This window comes from Schistocerca piceifrons, chromosome X (assembly GCF_021461385.2).
Source record: "Schistocerca piceifrons isolate TAMUIC-IGC-003096 chromosome X, iqSchPice1.1, whole genome shotgun sequence".
Lineage (NCBI taxonomy): Eukaryota > Metazoa > Arthropoda > Insecta > Orthoptera > Acrididae > Schistocerca > Schistocerca piceifrons.
Window position 1 is genome coordinate 841898611 of NC_060149.1, and position 27328 is coordinate 841925938.

At 43.0% G+C, this 27328-nt stretch overlaps 1 protein-coding gene across 1 annotated transcript in view; it reads left to right on the forward strand.

Annotated features, from left to right (window-relative positions):
- The window catches only part of LOC124721978 (ATP-binding cassette sub-family G member 5), a 138310-nt gene that overhangs the window by 82166 nt on the left and 28816 nt on the right, over positions 1 to 27328 (forward strand). The window contains exons 7-8 of the mRNA XM_047247146.1: positions 4686 to 4803; positions 19692 to 19785. Coding sequence (XP_047103102.1) covers positions 4686 to 4803; positions 19692 to 19785 — 212 coding nt within the window. The remainder of the gene's footprint in view (positions 1 to 4685; positions 4804 to 19691; positions 19786 to 27328) is intronic.

A 27328-nucleotide genomic window follows, 5' to 3' on the forward strand; every position in this document is an offset into this window, starting at 1 on the left:
CATCGACTTTGTCCATTAGCAACCACATCGACTTTGTCCATTAGCAACAACATTGACTTTTGTAAGATGTGTAACTGGAGCTGCTGCTACTGCTGCTGCTGCTGCATGAGCTGTTGCCGTGGTTCCAGTAGACAGACCAACTTAGCCTCCATGCTAACAGTGACTACCATTTACCTCATCGCCAAAATGTTGTAACTGCAACAGGAATGGTCGCAGGGTTGCCGCTAATGAAAACACGGCGGGATTCAACAGGAGCGGCCTGCAAACGAACAAGACAGACAAACGGGAATGGAAGAACAAGGACGACAACAGACAACCGAGCAAGACACAAAGATCAACAACAAAGTATTACGCAAGGGGGTCACAAGAGATAACCTCACGAAATCAAAACAATGTCCACTCGTAAACGGGAAGTAAGCACATGCAACGTAAACATGATATCTGTAAGCGAGATATCAACTGACTCAATGCGAATACCAGACTGCCTCACTGCATGAGAGGCAGCCACCTAAATACACTCCTGGAAATTGAAAAAAGAACACCGTGAATTCATTGTCCCAGGAAGGGGAAACTTTATTGACACATTCCTGGGGTCAGATACATCACATGATCACACTGACAGAACCACAGGCACATAGACATAGACACAGGCAACAGAGCATGCACAATATCGGCACTAGTACAGTGTATATCCACCTTCCGCAGCAATGCAGGCTGCTATTCTCCCATGGAGACGATCGTAGAGATGCTGGATGTAGTCCTGTGGAACGGCTTGCCATGCCATTTCCACCTGGCGCATCAGTTGGACCAGCGTTCGTGCTGGACGTGCAGACCGCGTGAGACGACGCTTCATCCACTCCCAAACATGCTCAATGGGGGACATATCCGGAGATCTTGCTGGCCAGGGTAGTTGACTTACACCTTCTAGAGCACGTTGGGTGGCACGGGATACATGCGGACGTGCATTGTCCTGTTGGAACAGCAAGTTCCCTTGCCGGTCTAGGAATGGTAGAACGATGGGTTCGATGACGGTTTGGATGTACCGTGCACTATTCAGTGTCCCCTCGACGATCACCAGTGGTGTACGGCCAGTGCAGGAGATCGCTCCCCACACCATGATGCCGGGTGTTGGCCCTGTGTGCCTCGGTCGTATGCAGTCCTGATTGTGGCGCTCACCTGCACGGCGCCAAACACGCATACGACCATCATTGGCACCAAGGCAGAAGCGACTCTCATCGCTGAAGACGACACGTCTCCATTCGTCCCTCCATTCACGCCTGTCGCGACACCACTGGAGGCAGGCTGCACGATGTTGGGGCGTGAGCGGAAGACGGCCTAACGGTGTGCAGGACCGTAGCCCAGCTTCATGGAGACGGTTGCGAATGGTCCTCGCCGATACCCCAGGAGCAACAGTGTCCCTAATTTGCTGGGAAGTGGCGGTGCGGTCCCCTACGGCACTGCGTAGGATCCTACGGTCTTGGCGTGCATCCGTGCGTCGCTGCGGTCCGGTCCCAGGTCGACGGGCACGTGCACCTTCCGCCGACCACTGGCGACAACATCGATGTACTGTGGAGACCTCACGCCCCCCGTGTTGAGCAATTCGGCGGTACGTCCACCCGGCCTCCCGCATGCCCACTATACGCCCTCGCTCAAAGTCCGTCAACTGCACATACGGTTCACGTCCACGCTGTCGCGGCATGCTACCAGTGTTAAAGACTGCGATGGAGCTCCGTATGCCACGGCAAACTGGCTGACACTGACGGCGGCGGTGCACAAATGCTGCGCAGCTAGCGCCATTCGACGGTCAACACCGCGGTTCCTGGTGTGTCCGCTGTGCCGTGCGTGTGATCATTGCTTGTATAGCCCTCTCGTAGTGTCCGGAGCAAGTATGGTGGGTCTGACACACCGGTGTCAATGTGTTCTTTTTTCCATTTCCAGGAGTGTACACAGCAGGGTATGTCACTATTGGCCACTGGGACCATGCGCTCCACAGTGGCGCCCTCACATTAGTTTCGGGGCTAAGAGCGTGCACAGCCATGGCTTACAGCGCGACTGCTGCAGAGGCGTCTAGGGATCATAAAGTTCCATGCTGTCTGGCGCAGATTCGAAACCCATGGCACTCGGTACCAGACAGTAGGTTCACATACCAGTCCTGGACATCCAGGACAAACACCGAGAGTGCTATAATGCCAAGTGCCAACAAGTGAGATACAGCCCAGAAGACTTGATATGGAGTTTCATGTCTTTGCAGAAAGTAAAGGTATTGGAAAAGTTACTAAAGGGCTTCTAGGGTCCGTATCGTATCCTTCTTCACTTTTCAGGCGTCACATATGAAGTTAGGAATTGTGACCCTTCATCCATAAGAGAAAAGTGCAGAGATGTTGCACGTGCCTTCTGTATGAGGCCGTACTACAGTCCAGAGGTGCAGATCAACAATGGGAGGTTCGAGGAAACTGAAGACCCAACTTTTCTTGATCACAGAGCTTTGATGGGAGGGGCTACCTTTGATGCTCATTATAGTGAAGAGGGTGTAACAACATGCCCAGAACATAGGGATTTGCCAACACCACCCTGCAGAGAACCATTGACTAGATCTAGATCCCAGGTACTGTAATCAGCTGCAGTGAGAACCTCTGAACTGTGGGTCATTGTTACTTCAGGAGAAAACGATGCCAGGAGTAGTGGTGCACTCAGTAAAGCATAGTGGTTAGCTTTGCTGGCAGATGTTTTGCGGATCACCAGTTCAAACCCAACCACCAGCAAGTAGTCGTGGTGGTGGTGGTGGTGGTGGTGGTGGTGGTGGTGGCGGCAGTAGTAGTAGTAGTAGTAGTAGTAGTAGTCGTGGTGCATACGTTCATAGCACTTTTGTTTTATGTGTTGGCATTTGGTTGCTATGGGTTTATTTATCAATTGTAATATTTTATTTGTTGTTCACTGTTGCCTTTTGAGTTTGCATATTGTCATTTTTTCGTTTGGAGATAGTGATTGGAGTTGTGGATGCTAGAAAATAGAGTGCCAAATGAAGGAATTAGGACATTTCCAGCATATTCTTCTGTTTGAGTTCAATAGAGGGGTGACAGCAACAGAGGCAGCCCGAAACATTCACACAGTGTATGGGATAATGCCATTGGACAGAGCACAATAAGAAAATAGTTTTCTCATTTTAAGGAGAATTGTTTTGACATTCGTGACTCCATGTTCAGGAAGTCCTTCTGGGTTTGATGAAGATCATTTAAACACATAAGTGTACTTGAGAACTGGCAAATGTGATGTATCATGATCATTCCACCATTATGCAACATTAGCATACGATGAAGAAAGCTCAAAAATTGGGTTAATGGGTACCGCATGCTCTAAGTCAAAACCACAATAATCAGTTGCTGGCCGTATGTGCATATCTGCTTACTCGTCATCAGTTGGCTCATGAACAACACTGACCATTCATATCCTGTATCATTACTGGTATCCTGGTATTCCATATCATTACTGGTAAGAATAAGAAAGGAATGGTTGAACTCAAACAAAGCAGCAACTCACCGTATGAAGACCAGCATGCATCTACAAAAGATAATGTCCTGCATTTGATGGAACAGCGATAGTGTGGTTACTATGAATTGCTTTTTCAAAGTGTAACCATTACTACTGACATTTATTGTCAACAAGTAAGACGTCTTGCAGACACAATTCAAACAAGTAAGACATCTTGCAGACCTAATCCAAGAACAGCACCCAGGAAGACAGCGGGAAGTGATACTACTGCACGACAGTGCCTGCTCTTGTTCTACTGGACTGACAAACACTGTGCAGGAGTTGGGTTGGGAAGTCATTCTGCACCCACCTTTTTTGGTGCTCTCGGATTTCTACCTTTCTTGCTATCTATCAAATTAACTTCAAGGAATTTCTTTTCTGGCTGAACATGAATTCCAAACATGGCTTGACGAGTTCTTCGCCTCAACACCATGTGATTTCCACAGTAATGGGTTTGAAAAGTTACCCCATCATTGGGAGACTTTTGTAAATAGTGAAGGAGAATATGTTATTGATGACGAAAGTCTTTGTTATATGTCTATTAAACTTATGGAAAAATGCTACGAACTTGTGCACCAACCCAGTAGTAGTAGTAGTAGTAGTAGTAGTAGTAGTAGTAGAAAAAGATGAAGAAGAAGAAGAAGATCTGTTTTACAGAAATATTGGACATATCATGGTATTAAGATTTAATAACGAAGAAATAAAATAATTCAAATATACAGACATATGTTTTATTAAGTAATTATTCATTCTGGAAGGTTATTGGAATGTATTTGTAATGTTTGTATATTCTGGAATATTTCATGCTTGTATAAAAAGCACTTTGTCCTGGAGGTCAGTTCTGTTGTGGCTGTACAATGGTGTCAGTATTAAATGTACGTTCAGTTCTAAGTGTTGTACTTCTTTGACAACCCTGGCTGTGGATTTGGACTTTATTGTGCTTTTCACGTGACAATATATATCTTTCTGTATTTATGCTTCAGGTTTCCTTCATTAATTAGTTATAAGTGAACACTCTCCAGGTACAAAAATGAAAATATGTTCAAAATGCAATGTATAAAACAGTTATCTAGAAGCTTTGTCCTCAGTATCCCATCAGTAGGCTGCTTTCAAAATCTAAATGCCTGAAAAATTTTTTAAAAATACTTTGTTCACAGGAGGTGTTTGGCAACTACATTCAACCTAAAGAGAACAGGTGTGACTTGTCTTGCCTTACGTTTGCTGGCATTGCCGATATTTCATTTTCTGTTGTGGATCTTCTACAGTGGAATGCAGGTCAGTACTTTATTTGTAAATTTCAAAGACACTGTAAGTCGTGTTATAGAGGTCTATACATAATGACTGAAAAGAATATCCTTACCTATGAGCCTCTGCAGTTGTTATTGTTCAAAACACTATTCTGTTTTCATAAAATTCTCTATTTCTGTGGTGCTTGCAAAATTTTATTACTGTCTATTCATTTGGTTCAATATTAACAGCCATGTTCAATAGCAGTCAGTAATTGAATTTTCATAAAATTTCAATGAGATCTCATCCTTCCTTTCTCATTCTGACCGCTAAATTTAAATCAACCTGTACAGTGAGATTCTACACGCATCCTGACAGGTTAACATTGTTATCTATTCTTGTTAATAATATCCAGAACATTTAGTGACTCACATTACTTATTCCATAATTACTCTCCCTGTGATTTTTATTCACTGGTTGCCTCTGTGATAATTATGCTGTGGTTATAATTAAACTTTCACTACTTGAGCCAGTGAGACTGAAAACTATTTACCATATGGGTACCCAGCTTTATAGGAAGTATATACCAGGTGTTTATAATTAAAATTCCATTACTCATGGAGGTCCAGAGTGATCTGTAATTATCATATGGCAGTGAAACTTGGTAGATATTCTAATGCATTAATGAGGAACCAATTTAAGTTGGAAAAAATGGTTCCAATTTTGGCCACCACATGCAAATGTGGCACTGTATACAGTTTGTATGAAAATATGACATCCACACACTCATTTGACAAGCCATAATATGAGTGAACAGTATGTCTATCAAGAAGAGTGTCACATGAATTATCCATCCTGTGGTGAACAGTACAGGAAGTTTTGCAGTCTGTATTACACTGGTACCCGTACGAAATCCAGACAGTGCAGCAGTGGGAATCTCATGATCCACAACGATGTTCTGAATTTTCTCTTTGGTTTCTTGCATGAATCGAAGTTGATGACATGGCTAGGCAATATTCTATGGAGTTACAAGGCACATTTTACTCTACAGGGTGCAGTGAATACACAGATCCATGTGTTGGGTACAAAGAGCCATTGCGCTCACCATATGTGACTGTGTGATGTGGATTCACAAGCACCATTATTCTTGGTCCATTCTTCTTTGAAGAGAATACAACCAGAGAGCCTGTCAGGTGTGCAGTGACATCTGCACGTTATCAAGTCATCTTTGTGTAGTGTGTGATTCTTGCTTGGAAAGAGCACAACTATGTGGAAACCACAGTTTTCATGCAAAATGGTTAGTAATCCCACAGTACTTTTGGATTAAAGACCACTTACCAAAAAGCAGATACATTGAGTTGCCGAAGACACACACACAAATCAATAGACCTTTGACGCGCGCGCGCGCACACACACACACACACACACACACACACACACACACACACACATTGTGCCGGCAGGAGCGTAGAAGTGTGTGTGTGTGTGTGTGTGTGTGTGTGTGTGTGTAGCTTTTATTCTGCTATACTCTAGTTCTTCAAAGCATAACTTGGAAATATAGCAAGTTTTCTTTCTTATGTGTGTGCCTATTGACAAGTGAATGCTTCTGCTTTTTGGTGCTTGATCTCCTTTTAATCCAAAAGTACAGACTGTATCAAAAAGAACTGTCTGTAATGTTGGAAAGGGCAAACTGTAGTGACATGGTACAGGATGGGGCACCACCACACTGACATCTGGAAGTGTGGGAATTTTTAAATCAAAGTATTACTGAACGATGGATTGGTCACACTGGACCAAATGACTGTGTTACATTACTGGCCTCCCAATGTCACTGGATCTGACTGTATGTGATTATTTCTTGTGGGAGGTTTATGAAAGCCTGTGTTTATATGTCTCTGTTACCAATAACAATGAATGAACTGAGACATCGCATAACAGCAGCTGTGGAAGCTGTAACTAAGACATGCTCGCTGAAGTGTGGGAACAATTTGAATATCGTGTTGACATATGTTGTGCATCTCAAGGGGGGCCATATTGAATGCCTATGGGGGGGAAAAAACAACTTGTTGAGTTTCCCATTCATCAAAAAACAAAATGCATTATATATGTTTATTAGCTTCAGAAATATAGATGTGCCAAATCAGATGATTCTTTCAGATACACCCTGTATTTACATCCTACAACATTTATACCAACCTTATAGAAATGATGTTTAGATTGTTCAGTACAGGATTTGCGTTGTTAGTAGTGTTAGTGTCATGACATGCTGTTAGGTGCTGGTACTGTATGGCAACATAGGGTTTAAGCACAAGCATCAGTGAGCATTACAGTTGCAGACTGTCACATTCGGTATGGACAAGGTGAGCAGGGCTTTACTTGCAAGGTTGTTTCATCAAAACAACAGCAATAGTATCAACGCATGGAAGGAATATGGAGAGGTCCTCTTTCCACAGCACCAGGGTTGAAGAACATGATTTGGAAGTTCAAATTAATTGGCAATTTGGGATTAGCTCGTGGGAGATGCCAACAGCCAATAGCGCAAATTGTTGAAGTAATTACTGTTGCCATGGCTGAGAATGCTGGATGCAATGTGCGGTCTCAGAGCAGTGCAAGAGTTATGTCACGCCAGCTGAATATTTCATTTTCCATGGTTCAAAAAGTGCTGTGAACAAGTGTGAAATGGTACCTCTAGTGCGGTCCCAAGCTGTCATGGTTATAGGTAGTCATCACACTGAACATCATTTGTAATCTGGAACATAAACATGGTCCACTGTTAACAAATTTTGCCCTGTAATGTCAAAATTAAAATATTTCTTCCAATGGTTTGTTCATTATTTATTTTCCTCGTGCCATTACAAATGTTTCCACAAAGTGCCATCATCCTATGATCTCTCTAGTAGTGAAAGTTTCATAACAAACACCATGTAGAATGTATGACAGTTGGATGACTTTACTTCCCTTTCATTTTCGTTATAGTCTTTTCTAAATTATTCACTTCTAATTGCTTAAAATCTCAAAATTTGAAATTTCATTATTGCACATAATTTTTATGTCCTTCAGATGCCTTGTCATCTTGCATGTTTTTCCACTGTAGCATCTGCCCCTACTGAACTGATGCTGCTCCAGCCTCTGTATCTCACATTGCAGTGATGCCGTTATGAAGTATCTTTATTATTAACATACCCCACTGGTGGTGTGTGATGTGAGGGGAGAGGAGGGTGGTTTGTTGTCGGGAGGAAAAGGTAGCAAGTGCTTTTGTATGTTTAGAAATAAAATACATATTACAGGTCTATTTTGACGGGAAAAACAGCGATGAATGTTTCCAAATTTTTTTGATCAAAGAAGGAAACGTCTGCTTCACCAATAATAACAAAATCACAATTACAATCTCTCACAGGCGTGAAGACTTGTCAGTAGGATGATCCTAAAGCCTGAAAAAGTAGCACAATTGGGATCTTCATAGACAGGTGCCTTTGAATCGAAAATATTCTGAATGTGAATAAGCTGTCCTAAATAACACTAGCATACAAGCAGAAAAGCCTACCTTGGATAGAGTCTGATTGTGCCAAGAGAGCAATGACGAAGGATGAATACAGTGGTGTCAGTCCCTACGATGGGCTTAGAGAGTGTCCTAAGACAGTAGTGTGAGTAGTACCTTCCTGGAGGCTAGGAGAGGCTCGAAGTTGGAAGAACTGACTTCTTTAGCTCTAGCGCCAACCTTTATAGCGGCAGGTAATGGAATACTCGTTACACTATTTTCTGGTCACCTGTGTGGCAGACGTGAATAGATCTTTTGGAACTGGTGGCATCTGCTAGTGCTGGTACCACTGCATGGTGTCATTCCGTTACTGTGACTGGGTAAGTCTGCGATACTGAGGCGTGCAGGGACCATGTAGGCTGCACACTTGGCTGAGGTGCCTGAAGGGTTGCAGATCGCTTTTGCGAAGATAGGTGGTATAGTGTTGTGAACATCCTTATTGGATAGACAGCACCACTTTGAGTGTAGTGATTACTATGCCAATTATTGTATTAGGTGTACTACAAGATGAAACTAGAAAACTGGGGCAGTTTGATCTGAGTGTTTGAATGTGGCTATCGAGTGACTAGTTGTCACAAACAGTATTCAATCCAACAGGTATACAGAATAGGTAACAGACATATTCCATGTAACAAGGACAAACTACAGTGAGTGCACACTTTATTCAACATGTAAATGTGACTACAGATTATCAGACTTAGGTTATGATATGCCTGTCATCCTTGACGATGAAGTGGTGCATACGAATAGTGAAATTCTGCAAGAAGCTCTGAAGTGTCGGAACATTGATTCTGTCGATAACCTGCTGAATGGCTGTTTTCTGCTGAATGAATGGCTGTTTTCTGCTGAATGAATGGCTGTTTTCTGCTCAACAATGGTTTTGGGGTTATTACTGTACACCTTGTCTTTAATATAGAATGTGTTCAGATTCAGAGAAGATGCCGGCCAATCGAGGCCCATGCCAGGGCCTCTTGGGTACCCTCAGAGCCAGAATGCTGTCCCCAAAGAGCTTGTCCAGGACATCAAACACTCTTTTGCTTTGATGGGGTCGAGCTCCATCTTGCATGAACCACATCTTGTCAAAAATCTGGGTTACTTTGGATAATGGGGATGAAATCATCTTCTAAAACCTTCAGGTACCATTCAGTAGTCACCATGCCATCAAGGAATATCACACCAATTATTCTATGACTGGACATTGCACGCCACACAGTCACCTGTTGAGGGTGAAGAGACTTCTCGATTGCGATAAGCAGTTTCTGAGTCCCCCAAATGTGCCAGTTTTGCTTATTGACGAACCTATCCAAATGAAAGTGAGCTTAATCTCTAAACCAAACCATGCATGCACATACTAATTCCCATCATGTCTCATGGCAAACTATGCAGTTTGAATGTCCTAACATAACCTGTTATGATGATTTTATTTCATGAAGTTCAATAATTGTCACCCTGTACATAAATATGAATGGTGAGAATCAGGTCTTTGGTAGAACGAAGTTTATAATCTCACTGCATGCTCAATAAGCTGACTTTATACAGTTGACTGTATAACTACATTCTCATGCAAATCTATGCTGTGAAGTAACTATCCCACTACTTACAGGTCCACAAAATTTCATCTCGTAATGTGCTGTTGTTTGTGTTTATCTGCTATTGTCATTCTTACATTATCTCAAAAAACATTGGTTCAAACTAACTACTGTTGTTGCACTTTAGTTTGCTGTTCGTTATTGAGTGATAGTTATGTGTCGTGTAAAATGCTAACAAGTTTAAATTGACCACTGACCCATCTGTTTTCTGCAATTACTTGTGTGTACACATGCATCATGTTCATAAAAGTTACACGAGTCATGATGGTGTAGTTAAGCCCTTAACTCAAATCATGGGGAAGGAGAAAATTTCAACTAGTTGAATGACCATTCTGATTTTCGTTTACTTGTTTCTTTTGTACTGTTAATCATATGGTCCAAGTAAAGGTAACACCATACCATATAATAGAGGCATTGAGTGGTAGGTGGCATATAAACAAGACTGGAAATATTTCTGAGCTTTGGACAAGGTCCTTATTGAGAAATGACTAGTACAGAACATGCCCACAACTGTGTGGCTACTTTGTCCCTGCCCCCCTGCGGGTTCGGGGGTTAGAATAGGCCCACGGTATTCTCGCCTGACGTAAGAGGCGACTAAAAGGATTCTCCAATATTTCGGCTTTAATGTGATGGTCCCCTAAGGGGTTTGACCACTACATTTTAAAATTTTCTTTTAGTGCGTACCATTTGGGGAAGGACGCCTTACATGGTGCATCTTCAATCCATCTTGACCTAAGATCTGGCACACCCGATATTGTCATGGAGTTGGACTTACACCGAGCTTGTGGCCACATCAGCTGCGGTGTGTTCTGGGTAGCATACATTCCCTCCATTGTGCACTTCTATCTTTGCCCTCTGGATATAAATAAATATTCGACACCCGACATCCAGCACGGTAGCCAGTCCGTTGTGGTGGGGACGTCATGTACCCTCTTGGTGGTAGCCCCCTGACTACACAGGGATTGCACTGCTGATGCCAGAGCTGCTACTTCCCCATGTATGCCGAGGAGTAGATGCCTATCTCTCTGGAGCATCAGGACTCCCGGCAAAGGCCATCTTGCCAGGTGGTCTTTGCTGTGGCTGGGTGGTGCCCGTGGGGAGAGCCCCTGGTCGGAGTGGGTGGCATCAGGGCGGATGACCCGCAATGAAGCGTGGTACATCTCTCGCTGGTGGGCCTCCACCAGCAGTCTCTAAGCGATTGAGGTCTAACCTCAACGGCAAAAAATATGATCCAAGATTATTTCCCTCCGTGGCCACTCCATGGGAGGAACATATGGCTAAAGAAGGCATCGAAGGTTATTCACACTGGTACCTCGTCCGTACGAGAGTTGATGGTGAATCATTTATGTCGATGAAGCCTCAATTTTTTGTGGAGCATTTAGAGGACAAGTTCGGGGAGGTGTAGGGTGTAGCCAAAATGCGCTCTACGTCAGTTCTAATCAAAATAGCATCCTCTGCCCAGTCATGGAGGTTGCTTGCTTACGACAAGTTGGGGGATGTTTCAGTTACCATCACGCCCCGTAAGAGTTTAAATGTGGTCCAGGCTATTATATTCCACAGGGATCTTCTTCTGCAGTCAGATGATGAACTGAACTGCGCTCCAACCTAGAGTGACGAGGTGTTCACTTCATCTGGAGTGCCCCTCGGGGTCCGAGGGATAATCGGTTAGCCACCGTGCCTTCATCTTGGCCTTTGAGGGTGACGCCTTACCTGAAAAGGTCAAGCTGATGGTTTACTTTTGTGATGTGAAGTCCTATATCCCTCCCCCCGATGCAGAGTTTTTAGTGCTGGAAGTTTGGGCATATGTCTTCCCGATGTACATCTGGCATCACGTGTCGAGATTGTGGACGTCCTTCGCATCCCAGTACTCCATGTGCCACACCTGCCATCTGTGTTAACTGCGGAGAACACCATTCCTCTAGCTTGCCGGACTGTAGGATATACCAGAAAGAACAGAAGAGAATGGAATATAAGACCCTGGACCGCCTGACCTACACTGAGGCTAAGCGGAAATATGAGAGGCTACATCCTGTGCCAATGACATCCACCTTCGCCGCTGCTGCAAGAACAGTTCTCCCATCTCCCGTGTCGTCGCGTACAGTTGGCTCTCTGATCCGTCAGGATCCCCCTGCCTCCTAGATTGTGGGGGGCACTTCCCTCCCTGTTGCTCCCGCTCCATCTTTTTCAGGAGCAACACCCTCCCAGCCATCGGGGACATCAGTTCCCCCATCCCAGCCGGAGAAGCGTAAGAGTTCTTTGGCTACTCTCTCCAGGAAGGGATCCCTTGGGGCCCTCCCTTCCCAGGTTTTGACCAGTGGAAAGGCGGACACCCGGAAGTGACTGAAACAACCACCGGTCGCTGGTCGTAGGGCTTCACAGTCCTCGTCCGTCCCTGAGACTGACCCAGTGAAGCTCTCCCAGCCAGAACCACTGAAGGCACACTGTGAAAAGCAGACAAAGAAAAAGGCTCCCAAGAACCCTGACATTGCGGTGGCACCCATCCCACCGCTTCCTACAAGCGAGGTGGAGATCCTGGCGTCCGCTGAGGACCTCGGTCTCGCCGGTCCCTCAGACACAATGGATAGCATTTTCACAGGTGCTCAACCAGTGGCAGCAGGTGACCCAGTGGCATAATCTGCCTCCCCAGTCCCTTCCTGCCTTTCTCAGCCATGGACAATATCATCCTCCAGTGGAACTGCAGCAGTTTCTTCCACCATCTTGCTGAGCTCTGACAACTTCTCAGCCTTCACCCTTTCCTCTGCATTGCTCTCCAAGAAACTTGGTTTCCAGCAACGCGAACCCCCGCCCTCCGTGGCTATCGGGGTTATTATAGAAACCAGGCAGCTTATGAAAGGGTATCTGGTGACATCTGCATCTACGTCCTTCATTCCCTTCACAGCGAGTCTGTCCCTCTACAAACACCTTTAAAGGTTGTCGCTGTTCAGGTGTGGACGCCACAGGCTGTTACTGTCTACAGTCTGTATTTTCCACTGGATGGTGATGTCCCGCAGCATGTCCTTGCTGCCGTGATTGCCCAATTGCCACCACCTTTCTTGTTACTGGGCGACTTCAACGCCCATAACCCTCTGTGGGGTGGGTCAGTGGCAACAGGTCAAGGCACCACCATTGAGAATGTATTGGCACAGCCCGACCTCTCCCTTTTAAACGATGGTGCCTTCACACATTTCAGTGTGGCGCATGGCACGTACTCAGCCATTGACCTTTCGATCTGCAGCCCTAGCCTCTTACCGTTTGTCCAATGGAGTGTGCACGATGACTTGTGCGGTAGTGACCAATTTCCGATTTTTCTGTCACTGCCACAGCATCACTCTTCTGGGCGTACCTGAAGATGGGTATTGAGCCTTTTTCCAACGACACCATTGATGCGGTGGTTCACTCCATCACCACCGGCATCATTACTGCCGCAGAATCTGCTATTCCCTGTCCTTCTGGGTCCCCTCGGCGGAGGACTGTGCCTTGGTGGTCACCTGAGATCGCTGAGGCGATTACAGATTGCAGGCAGGTGCTCCAGCAGCACAAGCACCATCCCTCATTAGCACACCTCATCGCCTTTAAACGGCTCCATGCGCTGGCCCGCCGCCTCATTCGCCAACACAAGCAGGAGTGCTGGGAACGGTATGTCTCCACCATTGGCCTCCGTACCTCTCCATCACAGGTATGGGCCAAGATTCAGCGACTCTATGGCTATCGGACCCTTGTCAGTGTCCCTGCACTTTCACTGAATAGAGCAGTTCAAACTGACCCCGACACAATTTCCAACAGCTTAGCAGAGCATTTTGCTCAGAGTTCCGCTTCTGCGAATTACCCACTGGCCTTTTGCTCCATTAGAGAGTGGTTGGAACATCGGAGCCTTTCATTCACACGCGCCATCCTGAATCCTACAATGTTCCATTCAGTGAGTGGGAATTCAGAAGTGCCCTAGCCGCTTGCCCTGATACAGCTCCCAGACTGGATTGCATCCACTGTCGGATGCTCAAACACCTCTCAGTGGACTGCCAGTGACGCCTCCACGACCTTTACAACCATATCTGGGTCGAGGGTGAATTTCCGTCGCAATGGTGGGAAAGCATTGTTATCCCCGTTTTGAACCTGACAAGAAACCATTGGAGGTGGACAGCTACCACCCCATTAGCCTCACCGACATTCTTTGCAAGTTGCTCGAACGCATGGTAAGCCGGCGATTGAGTTGGGTACTCGAGTCTCGGGGCCTTCTGGCTCCGTCTCAGGGTGGGTTCCATAAGGGCCGCTCTGCCGCTGACAATCTGGTGAGCCTGGAGTCAACAATCCGGCAAAATTTTCTGTTGCATTGTACCTTCCGCGTGCAAGTTGCGGCCTCCCATAGTTCCCCCCCAGGTTCAGGAGAACGGGGTACCACAGGGATCTGTCTTAAGTGTCTGCCTGCTTTTAATTGCAATTAATGGGCTCGCTGCAGCAGTGGGAACATCTGTCTCAGCTTCCTTGTATGCTGACGACTTCTACCTCTACTATAGCTCCATGGGCATTGCAGCTGCTGAACATCAGCTGCAGGCCACTATCTGCAAGGCGCAGTCTTGGGCTGTAGCACATGGCTTCCAGTTTTCTGCTGCCAAGACCTGTGTTATGCACTTCTGCCGGTGACACACTGTTCACCCTGAGCCACGGCTTTATCTTGACGGCGAATCTCTTGCTGTGGTGGAGACACATCGGTTTTTGGGTGTGATTTTTGATGCCCGGTTGACTTGGCTCCCTCATATTCGGCAGTTTAAACAGATGTTTTGGCGGCATCTTAATGCTCTGCAATGCTTGAGCCACACCAGCTGGGGAGCCGACCGATCTACCCTCTTACGGCTCTACCAGGCATTAATCCAGTCCCGTCTGGATTATGGGAGCCTTGCTTATGGTTCAGCATCCCCTTCTGCGTTGCGGGTGCTGTTCCCCATCCTTCACAGCGGGATCTGACTTGCCACTGGAGCTTTCTGGACCAGCCCTGTGAACAGCATACTTGTGGAGGCAGGTGTCCCTCCACTGCGGTTACGGTGCCATCGTTTACTGGCCGCTTATGCTACACATGTTTGTAGCTTGCCAAGGCATCCTAATTATCATCTCCTGTTCCCTCAGTCGGTCGTCCATCTCCCAGAACGTCAGCCCCAGTTGGGATGTACGATCGCGGTCCACGTCAGAGAGCTTCTCTCCGGGCTTGGGGTTTTCCCTCTTCCACCTCCTTCCGGGCCCCTCTGCGTACACCCCAATGGTGTGTGCCCTGCCCATGCCTTCAGCTTGAATTGGCACAGGGCCCGAAGGACCCAGTCCTTCCTGAGGCCTTCCGCCGCTGCTTTCATTCCATCCTTGCGACGTATCAGGACTCTGGCGTTGTTTATACTGATGGTTCGATGGTTGCTGGTCATGTCAGTTATGCTCTCACTCTAGGGCACCATTACGAACAACACTCATTGCCGGCTGGCTGCAGCAGTTTTCACTGCTGAGCTGGTCGCCATATTTCGTGCCCTAGAGTATATCCGCTCCTGCTCAGGTGAGTCCTTCATTATCTTTAGCGACTCCCTGAGCAGTTTACGAGCTATCGACCAGTGTTTTCCTCACTCTCGTCTGGTGATGGCTATCCAGGAGTCCCTCCATACTCTTCCCCGTTGCGGCCGCTCTGTGGTCTTTGTGTGGACCCCAGGCCATGTTGGGATACCCAGCAATGAACATGTTGACCGCCTGGTCAAACAGGCCACCAGTAAACCGTCTCTGGACATTGTCCTCCCGGCGACTGATTTGCGAGCAGTCTTACACCGCAAAATTTTCGAACTTCGGGACACTGAATGGCGCAACCTGACCTCACCAAACAAACTCCGTCCTATCAAGGGGATGACGAATGTGTGGCAGTCATCCATGCGAGCCACTCGCAGGGACTCAGTTGTCCTTTGTCGGCTCCGCATTGGCCACACCCACTTGACACACAGCCATTTACTGCGCCATGAGGACCCGCCTCTATGTCACTGTGGGTTGGCCTTGACGGTGGTCCACATTTTGTTGGCCTGTCCCTTTTAACTGTGCTCAGGCAGATGTTCGCACTGCCTGATATGCTCCCTGCCCTTTTAACAGATGACACTGCTATGGCAGGCTTAGTTTTGCGTTTTATTCAGGCAGGGGGCTTTTACCACTTAATCTAAGTGTTTGTCGTTTTTTTGTATTAAATCTGGGGGGGGGGGGGGGGGTGGCACACTCACTCACTTGCTCTAACCCAAAAGAGAATTTGTTGAAAAGCAGTAAAAGTCTCAGTCTGTAACTTCCATCATGGATGATGATGAGATTGAACGAATGTGTGAGATGAAAGAAATTATTCAGATAGCTAAGAGAGATGAAATTTTAATTGTGATAGGGGACTGGAATTCGACATCAGCAAAAGGAAGAGAAGGAAAAATTGTAAGTGAATATGGAATGGCAAAAGGAATGAAAGAGGAAGCCTCAGGGTAGAATTTCGCACAGAACAATTTAATCATCGCTAATACTTTAAGAATCATGAAACAAGGTTGTATATGTGAAAAAGATCCTGAGGTTTCAGATTGATTATATAATTGTAAGACAAAGGTTTCAGAACCAGATTTTTAACTGTAAGACATTTCCAGGGGCAGAAGTGGACACTGACCACAATTTATTGGTTATGAACTGTAGCTTAAACTGAAAAAAAAAAAAAAAAAAATATAGGAAATTATATGGAGATGGGATCTGGATAAGTTGAAAGAACCAGAGGTTGTTGACAGTTTCAGAGGGAGCATTAGGCAACTATTGACAAGAACATGGGAAAAGAATACAGTAGAAGACAAAGGCATAGGACATGAAATAATGAAGGCAGCAGAAGATCAAATAGATAAAAAGACAAGGCCTAGTAGAAGTCCTTGGATAGGGCAGGTAACATTGAATTTAATTGATGAAAGGAGAAAATATAAAAATGGTGCAAATGAAGCAGGTGAAAGGGAATACAAACATCTAAAAAGAGAGACTGATAGGAAATGCAAAATAGCTTAGTAGGAATGGCTGTGGGACCAATGTAAGTATTTAGAAGCATATGTCACTAGGGGAAAGATAGATACTGCCCCCCCTCCCCCCCCCCCCCCCCCCGGGAAAATTAAAGAGGCATTTGGAGAATAGAGAAGTAGCTGTTTGAATATCAAGAGCTCAGATGGAAAACCAGTATTATGCAAAGAAAGGAAACTTGAAAAGTGGGAGGAGTGTATAGCACATCTGTACAAGGGAGATGAATGTGATGGCAGAGTTGTAGAACTGGAAGACGACGTAGATGAGGGTGAAATAGGAGATAAGATACTGCAAGAAAATGTGATGTGGCAGTGAAAGACCTAAGTCGAAACAAAGCACCATGAGTATAAAACATTCTGTCAGAATTAGTGATAGCCTTGGGAGAGCCAGCCATGTCATAACTCTTTAACCTGGTATGCAACATGTATAAGACATGTAAAATGCTCTAGTAGTTTAAAAAGAATGTAGTAATTTCAGTTCCTAAGAAAACAGCTGATGACAGGTGTGAATATTACCAAATTATCAGTTTAATAAGTCATGGTTGCCAACTAGTGACACAAATTCTTTACAGAAGAATGGAAGAGCTGGAAGAAGCTGACCTTGGGGAGGATCAGTTTGGATTCCAGCAAAGTGTAGGAACATGCAAGGCAATACTGACCCTATGACTTATCATAAAAGATAGGAGAGGCAAACCTGTGTTTGTAGCATTTGTAGATTTAGAGAAAACTTTTGACAATGTTGACTGGAGTACTTTTGTTGAAATTCTGATGTAGCAGGGGTAAACTACAGGGAGTGAAAGGCTATTTACAACTTATACAGGAACCAGACGGCAGTTATGAGAGTCAAGGGGCATGGAAAAGTAGCAGTCATTGAGAAGGGAGTGAATCATGGTTGTGGACTATCCCCAGTGTTATTCAATCTCTGTGTTTCTGAAGAAGAAAAATTTGTTAACATCAAATATAGATTTAAGTGTTAGGAACTCTTGTCTGAAGGTATTTGTATGGGGTGTAGCCATGTGTGAAAGTGAACATGGGCGATGAAAATTTAGACGAAAAGAAAATGGAAGCTGTTGAAATGTGGTGCCACAGAAGGATGCTGAAGATTAGAGAGGGAGACTAAGATATAAATACAGAAAGCAGATTCAGAAGGATGTAGGTTGCAGTAGTTATTCAGAGGTGAAGAGGCCTGCACAGGATAGAGCAGCATGGAGAGCTGTGTCAAACTCTTCATAAGATAGAAGAAGAATACGGACTCAATACCTGTACTATTTAGTGAGTTAACTTTACCTCTGAATTATTTACATTTGATGTTTACTTTCCAGTACCATATTTCTTTTGCCTGTAATGTTTTTGGCAAAAGTAAGTCCAATCCTCATCTTTGGTTCTGACTTCACCTTTTTTTTCCAAATTTTGGCAATAGCGTGAATTATTTGGATAAAGACGTATTAGGTCGCATGCTGTCTGCAAATAGAGAGTGTCTCAATGGACTCATTCTGCAACTAAGGAAGTGATGACCATGTAGTTTGATCCTGCAATCCACATATGACCAACCAGCCTACCATTAATTAATAACTTTTAGTTTTCACTAATATTCCTGATCTGACACATATAAATTTTTCATGTACATGAGTCCACCCTTCTTCCTTTCTTCATTTTCCATTAGAGTTAATTATTTTAATTCATCTGTCCAGACTGTCATTTTCCCCACATAGTTGACTTTGACTGTTGGAGGCTCCTTTACCTCAAATTTCATGAAGCTGTCATGGCTACCATGTCTAAAGGATCAGAAGACCAGGTTTCTTTAGGCACTAAATGTTTTGAAGTGACATTGTCTCAGCTCATAGACAGGGCACATTTGCTCCGATCTTATTAAGCTTTAGTATTGTCCCTTGTAGATTTCACCACAGTACACATTTTGCAAAATTATTTTTGAAATCTTTTATCCTTGAATATTTAACTATCCTAACGGGTTGCTGTAGTGATGCCTAAGTACTAAATGGCAATTTGTTGTTTATCCTAATGAGCTGTGAGTCACGAGCTGAGTGTCTATTAATTATGGAGTACGTGTTTGTTTGCTTTCCTTGAGGTTTACCTACGGAGACATTATCATGTTGTTTTCCTGCCCAGAAGCCTATAGAAAACCAACACTGAAATCACCACAGACCATTAATAGTTTCTTTAATCTCACAGGTAGTGAAACTTAGGATTAAGATGCTTAATAAACAGCTCAGAATTTCCCAGTTGGTTTCTGTATACAGTAACATTTATAAAAGGCATATTGTTTTGAATTAATTCCAAACAGTGTTGTTTTGTGTCCTGATAGTTGCAAAAATTACTGGTTTTATTTGATGTCCGGACATGAACAAGACTGCTATCTTCTTCTTCTCCTCCTCCTCCTCCTCCTCCTCCTCCTCCTCCTCCTCCTCGCCCTCTGCGAAACCTCCAAACAAATAAGACACTCTTATAGAAAAATAAAGTTGTAAAGATTTTGTGAATTGTCTCTATTTGGTATGATTTGTACTCTTTTCACAATGTGTGTGTGTGTGTGTGTGTGTGTGTGTGTGTGTTGGTTTATTTTTGTAATCCCAAATTCATGACTTGGGGTGTAATTATACTCAAAAAACCAGACATGAAGTACATAGAAGCAAGGAAGTGTTATTGAATAATAATCTCTTTGTGATTTCATTGTTTTCCATGTAATACTTCTGATGAATTTAACCTAGTATAAGAAAATAAGCATTTATTTAACATAAGATTTGTTTCTCATTACAGGATTATCAGAGGACATTTATCACTCGTAATGGGCTTGTATTTAACTGTATTGCAGGTGCATATGTTGTCGCAATAATTGTAACAGCCTGCACATGTAAGTATAATCTGAAAAAAAAACTCTTAAGCTATCAGGGTGAATTTTTGTAATGCTGAAGGTATGAGGGTGGGGGGGGGGGGGGGGGGGGAGAGAGAGAGAGAGAGAGAGAGAGAGAGAGAGAGAGAGAGAGAGAGAGAGAGAGAGAGAGAGAGACCCCTCATTACCCTGTAAACAGTGTGCTGGAAAGTAGAAAACAAATAGCTGTATTGACAACTTCTTGCTTCTAGTTTATGTTAAATAGAGGTGATTCTGGTTTGCTGTAAGTGTGTTTCACCACAAGAGGGATCCACCAGTTCATTGTATAAGCACCATACTAAATTAACATTGATAACTAAGATCTGTAAGTGCCTCTAGAAAATTGGAAGGCTGCATCAACAAAGTATTTTATAACTGTAAATACCCAGAACTGTAATCAGATGATGGATGTTTAACCATACTATATATTATGTTAATTCATAGTTCCAGATCATTTGTTTTGGATTGGTAATGTTGCAGTGTTACAGATGTTCATCATTTGTTTGTCACTTAATGTGCTAATCCTGCACTAAATTCACTGATGGAAAAAAAAACCAGAACAAAAAAAATGGTTAATGTAGAGTAATAAAATTTTGGGAACAAATTTGTCATATTTAAGTGATAACATTGCCCACAACAGGTTGAATCACCAAATTGACATACAGATTTGCAGTCAGGGTGTGTATGGGATAACCACAAAGTGCTCTTGCTGTCGTACGACATCACACCCCAGGCTATAACTCTTGATGTTTGTCCAATGTGTCTAGATTGCAGACAGGTTGGTTCAGGTCCTCAACTGACCTCCTCCTAATGAACACAAGGCCATCATTGGCACCAAAGTAGAACAAGGTTTCATCAGAAAACACAACAGATCTCTACCCCACCCTCCGATGAGCTCTCACTTGACACCACTGAAGTCACAAATGGTGCTGGTTTGGGGTCAGTGGAATACATGCTACAGGACATCTGGCCGAGAGCTGTCCTTGAAGTAATCGATTTGCAACAGTTCATGTGTCACAGTGGTGCGAACTACTGCTCAAATTGCTGTTGCAGATGCAGTATGATGGCACCAGAGCCATACACTGTACACAATGGTCTCCCCTCTTAATAGAACCATGTGGTCGTCCATAGCCCCATCTTCATGTGATAGTACATTCCCATGACCATTGTTGCCAGCAGTCGTGTACAATGGCTACATTCCTGCCAAGTCTTTCCGCAGTATCGCAGAAGGAACATCCATCTTCTTGTAGCCCAACTTCTTGATCTCGTTCAAACTCAGTGAGCTGTTGATAATAGTGTTTTTTGTCACCTTGAAGACATTCTTGATTAACATCAGCTCACCACATCCAATCTCAAAGGTAACTAATTTCATGACCATTACAGCATTTATTTAAAGCAAACCTGATTTGCATCCTCAGAGTGGCACTACTACGGCCACTCTTTGCGACTGGCATGAAATTTGAATAGGTGTCTTCTTTCAGACATATAAAAATGCCCACCAACTTCTGTTTGTCACACAATTCCTTCTTGGCAGTGTGACTATTTCCGTCAGTGTATATTTTTGAAATTTGGCAGCTTAAAAGAAAGATGTTGTTATCTTTGAACATTGGAAAAAACTGAAAATTTTGTGTGGTGTGTGATCTGTAAGACCTTCAGTACACACACCATCAGATTATTTGACTTGTCACTCTAACGAAGTAGGCGAGTGTCAGCAATATGTCTCGTGGTCTTATCGTGGCGTGTTTATCTTCTGCCATTAGGTCAGACAATAGAAATGCCACTTGCATGCTTAGAGTAGCAGATTGACGGTGACCAACTTTAAACAGAACTTGATTAATTTTCAAACACATTTATTAAAATAATAACAAGCATAAAAATTACTTAACTTGGTTCTGGATGCTATTTACAATTGACAATCTGAAGTTCCTTTGGTATTGGTACGTTAATCTTATTCTCACATATATCTCTGATACTTGACAAAAGTGTCTATACATTTATCTTCATGGCTATGTACAGGAATATGGTAATCTTATTAGGCGCAGACTGAAACTTGACTATAGACTGGTACAGACAAATGTAGAACTCGTACAGGCTAATGCAGACTGGTACAGACTAGTGCAGACAAATGCAGACTGACTAATCAGAGGTCTGTACACTCGTTATAATACCTCGCGCGTTCAAGTATCACTGCGCGAGTGTGATCTGCGAGGAGAAAAGGTTCTACGTTAGCAGCAATCTCATTGGCTGCGTTACATATTAATACGCGGATCGGCGGAAGCAGAATTTGGTCCGTCTCTGTGGCAGCACCATCTCGTAGTGCGGAGATGGACGAGCGCTGCGCCTGCGCTGTTGTGCTTAGCGGGGTGCACTTTAGTGGGACTATGTACACAACATTTTGTCATCATATTTGACACTCCATGATAATGTTTTCCTTTGTGATTTATAGTTGCAGCAAAAACAGTAAGACAATAAGACTAATCAGTAACATTTATGCCATAAGGATGAAGGTTTGTTTTCAGCAAAGTGTACATTATTATGAAAATTCCTGAAAGAATATGAAGTTCTAGGGCCAAGTCTCGTGGTTTTAATATGTCTGGGAGTTTCACTTGAGTCATGAACAACAATAGTAGTAATATTGTCATATTTCAAAGGAAGCAGTTTTAATTTTGTAATTATTTATATACTAGAAAAGATGTACAGCTTCATTGAAATAACTCATTTTTTCAGCAGTGACACTGGTTGAAATCTTAAAGGGAATTCAGCACTGAGACACTAACATTCACCTGAATGCCCGTTATGACTCAGTTGGCCTAATTTCCAGTTTCAGCAATTGGTGATTAGAGTCAACTAATGAATTGAAGTATTCCACAACTTAAGACTGAAACAGCAGTAATTAGTATGTGTCTGTTCATGCTTATCTGATGGCTTATCATCAGCTTAAAATTTTTCTGTAGTTATCTGTATGTCTGTGTAAAGGATGTTTTCTGCCAGAAGTATTGCACCTAAAAAATTGTTTTCGAGAATGTGTCAACCAGGATTCCTGCAAGTGTTCTTAGAAAAGTGTCAATAACTGTTGTAATTTAATATTAATGACTAAACTTGAAGCAGCTATAGTTGTACGAAAAATGGCAGATGAAAAGGACCACAGGTTGTACTGCACCATTATTATAGTTGCCTGCATTCCAGTACATGACAGAATAACTCACCTGGGAGAAAATAATATATCATGTGATATTCTTTGAACTTACTTTCTCAAGTTTTCATTTTTTGTACTCTTTCTCATTTACAAAATATATTTTGATAATTTAATTTCTGTTCAATTTTAGTTCCACATTCCATGTCCATATCACATGGTTTTTCATTTGTAGAACTAAAAGACTGATTCACTGTTGACAATACCAGAGAAGGAAAGTTGCTACTCACTATATAGCGGAGATGCTAAGTCACGATAGGCACAACAAAAAGATTCACATGATTATAGCTTTTGGCCATTAAGGCCTTTTGCGAATCTTTTTGTTGTGCCTATCGCAACTCGGCATCTCCACTATATGGTAAGTAGCAACTTTCCTTCTCTGGTATTTTTACATTCCATCCTGGATTTTCCATTGCTTGATTCACTGTTGATTTTCATGTAGATTCAGGAGAATACACCACCACCACCACCACCACCACCACTACTGGTCTCAAAACATAACTTTTTGAATCGCACTGACAGCTTGAAATTGGTGTGGATTACTTCATAAGTGCTCTGCAGGATAAAAATGTTATTTTATCATGATTACACAAGGTAATGTAAAAATTATCAGTTTCAGCTGACTATAGCCATCTTATGATGTGACAGTATTATACTTAATCATTAAAATGTGATTAATTGATAAGCAAGATATCATATACCACAAAACATCACTTAAACACATTTCAATACAATGAAAGAGACTGGTACAGCTGCTTCAGCTGTTTGTGTCTACATTTTCATTTACATTCTACAAGACACTTCATGGTGTGTGACTAATTGTACTTGAAGTAAAATAATACTTCATGTGCTTTGTTACCACATTTAATGGTCCATTCTCAGATGAAGTGCAGGAATAATGATTATTGGTATACTTGTGTGTGAGCTTAAATGTGTGTGACCCTCTCTCATGATACCTGCCACTGCTGTTGGGCAAGCATCTCCATGATGCTGTTGCACTCACTAAATGAACATGGTGAAACTTGCAGATCATTTTGGGTATTATCTATGCCCTCTACTAATCCTGCTAAGCAATACTTAAAAATCAACTCAACTGAGTGTTTGGTAAACTATCTCTTTCATAGACGAGTTACATCTTCTTAGGATTCTTCCAACAAATCTGTTTGACCTCTGGCTTTGCTATGACTAGTATTATGTGGTCCATAATCCAGATCCATACTCCTGGTTATTTTACAGTTGTGATTGTGTTTCAAGTGATTGACTGACTGTTGTGCATCAAACAGTAATGGATCTGCCCCTATTTATGTGCAGTATGATAAATTTGTTTATTTTGATTCAGGGGGGGTGTATTCTGGCTTCCTGTGTGAAACTGTCAGCCAGGGCTGTCTGTCTGTGGGAGATATGGTGACAGACTGAGCATAGCTACTAGCCACAGTCTCAAAGTAGTAATGGTTTCGGTGCAGAAAGTGCTGTGTTTCTAGTGAAACCTGGATTGTTAGTGAAATGGCCTATAAAACACTAGATGCCAAGATTTAGTGTTTTATGAAAATACTAATTCTATTCTGGATTCAGCCACATTAGTTACAGATAAATAAAATGAGGACTACAGGAAACTACTATTGATTTTAAGGTCTATGCCCATGTCATGTCTTACAGAAGTGTACTAAACATAAGACTGTTGAGAATGATATACAGGCTGTTTTGTCGCAGCGTTTCACATAAGGGCAGAATTGCTGTCTTACATCGTCATTGGAGGTAGAGACAGGTGGCTAAATTCTGTCCTGAGTAACTGTAGCACCATAAAAAAGGAATAGCACTGCATTTCTGGTGAGTCTCATAAGGAGCACCTTTTTTTTTTGAATGTTGTGGAATTGTCATGAAATGCACGAAGACTACAAACTGTGAAAAAATAATTCTCCGATTAATTTTGGTCAGGCCCAGTGTTGTGTACATAGTTCCGCATAGTCAGTGCGTACACAACTTTCCCAATAGAGCGCGCCCTGCTAAGCACAACAGCGCAGGCGCAGCGCTCGTCCGTCTCCGCACTACGAGATGGCACTGTCGTAGAGACGGACCAAATTCTGCTTCCGCCGATCCGCGTATTAATATGTCACGCCTGAGATTACTGCTAACGTAGGACCTTTTCTCCTCGCGGATCACACTCACGCAGTGATACCTGAACGCTCGAGGTATTATAACAAGTGTACAGACATCCGATTAGTCAGTCTGCATTAGTCTATAGTCAAGTTTCAGTCTACGCCTGATAAGATTACCATATTCCTGTACATAGCTATGAAGATAAATGAATAGACACTTTGTCAAGTATCAGAGATATGTGAGAATAAGATTAACGTACCAAGACCAAAGGAACTTCAGATTGTCAATTGTAAATAGCATCCAGAACCAAGTTAAGTTATTTTTATGCTTGTTATTATTTTAATAAATGTGTTTCAAATTAATCAAGTTCTGTTTAAAGTTGGTCACTGTCAATCTGCTACTCTAAGCGTGCAAGTGGCATTTCTATCATCTGACCTGACGACAGAAGATAAACACGCCACGATAAGACCACGAGACATATTGCTGACACTCGCCTACTTCATTAGAGCGACAAGTCAAATAATCTGACGGTGTGTGTACCGAAGGTCTTACAGTACGCACACTACACCCAGTCGTAGTTTCCGTACAGGGAAAGACTGTGAAATTACCTATAGGAACTAACCTAGACCTTCAGCTATGCTACACATCAGTCTGTCACTACAACCAAGATTTCAGGGGGTGCAATATGACACTCTAGCCAAAAGTTAAGATAAGATCTATAGGTAGCATATTTGTCCACAAACATCACATTTCACGGCACTTTGTCACAACAAATCATACTAAAAGACACATTTTGAAGAAATCTTTAATGCCATGTATGTAAGATTTGCTGCATACTTAATGTTTTTCATGTATTCAGTTGTAAATTGGAGGGGTTTTATGTCTTGTGTGGGTCCAATCCACGACATTTATGGCTTCGTTCAACGAAACTGTTTCCGTGATGTCACAGTTCTTGTGCTGTGATTGTGTTTGGATGAATGAATATATAAATAAATACTGAATTACTATTAAATAAAGGCAATGAGGTAGAAAACAATCTTGCGGGATTAAGTAATAAGAAAGTCGCAGAATCTCTTAGGAAACGGAAAGGTGAATAAAAATAAATTGGAGAAAGCGGAACTTGAATCCACAAACTTAGACAGTGTAAGTTCACATCTACATCCGCTACATTACCGTAAACTTCTGTGCTTACGTGTCTTGTGGTATATCTCCCTCTAATTGCCAATATATCATTAAATGATATTTAATTATAATAAATCGACCAAGAACTGTGTGTTTTTAATACAGCTTCAATGCACCATTGCCTTGAAATGGCATACTTTCACAACTCTCAAGTTGTTGTTTGAAAACAGTGAAATATGAAAATTCATTTGCCACCAATATGATGATTCTCATCATTTTGATGCAACAAATTGTACCAATAATGACATGTTTTTGAGAGGTCCTTGATGTGCTCGTGCTTTGAAAGAGCGTCTATCCATAAGATGTAAGTTATAACATAAAACCTGCCCAAGATGGGCTTCAACTGTTTAGGATGAAATACAATATTGTGTCTCCCATGTTCTGCTTGTGACAGACATGGCATAGGACAGCTAGGCTGAAGGAACTGAGCCTTTAGAAGGCTCATAAGAGCTGTAATCTGTAGAAGCGATGTTCCAAAGCCTCTGCTACATAGACCTTAACTGCTATTTCAAGGTGCAGCTTAGCTACTTACCTTTGAAAAACATCAGTCGTTATCAGCAGTTCCAAACACATTGACTGTCACTATGTAAATTTAATCGGAAAAATTCGAAATGTATCCTGATAATCCATTATTGAAAAATGTATTTAAATATGTATTGTGGGGTGCCTCCACCTCAGAGCATTGAATTACGAGCTGCGCCTGATCTTGGTTCAGTTTAACAGTCAGTATGTTTCTTAGGTCACTAAATGGCCCGATGACTGGCAGCACATATTTCACAGCTTTTCCAGGGTGATATGAAAGTAACTGTGCAGCGATCCTCACATTTTGGTGCATGCCTCCAGTAATATTCAGCTGCACCTCTTAAATATGCAATGCAAATGAAAGATTGCCCTTCTGATGATCCAGCATAACTCCTATTAACTTTTTTCGTCATGATTGTGACATCTGGCAAAATGAGTCCTTTGTCATGTGAGAGGTTTCTTGGCAATTTCAGCCAAGCTACATTACAGAACACCCATGCTATCCCTCCACAATCTTTGGGGTTTGAGAAA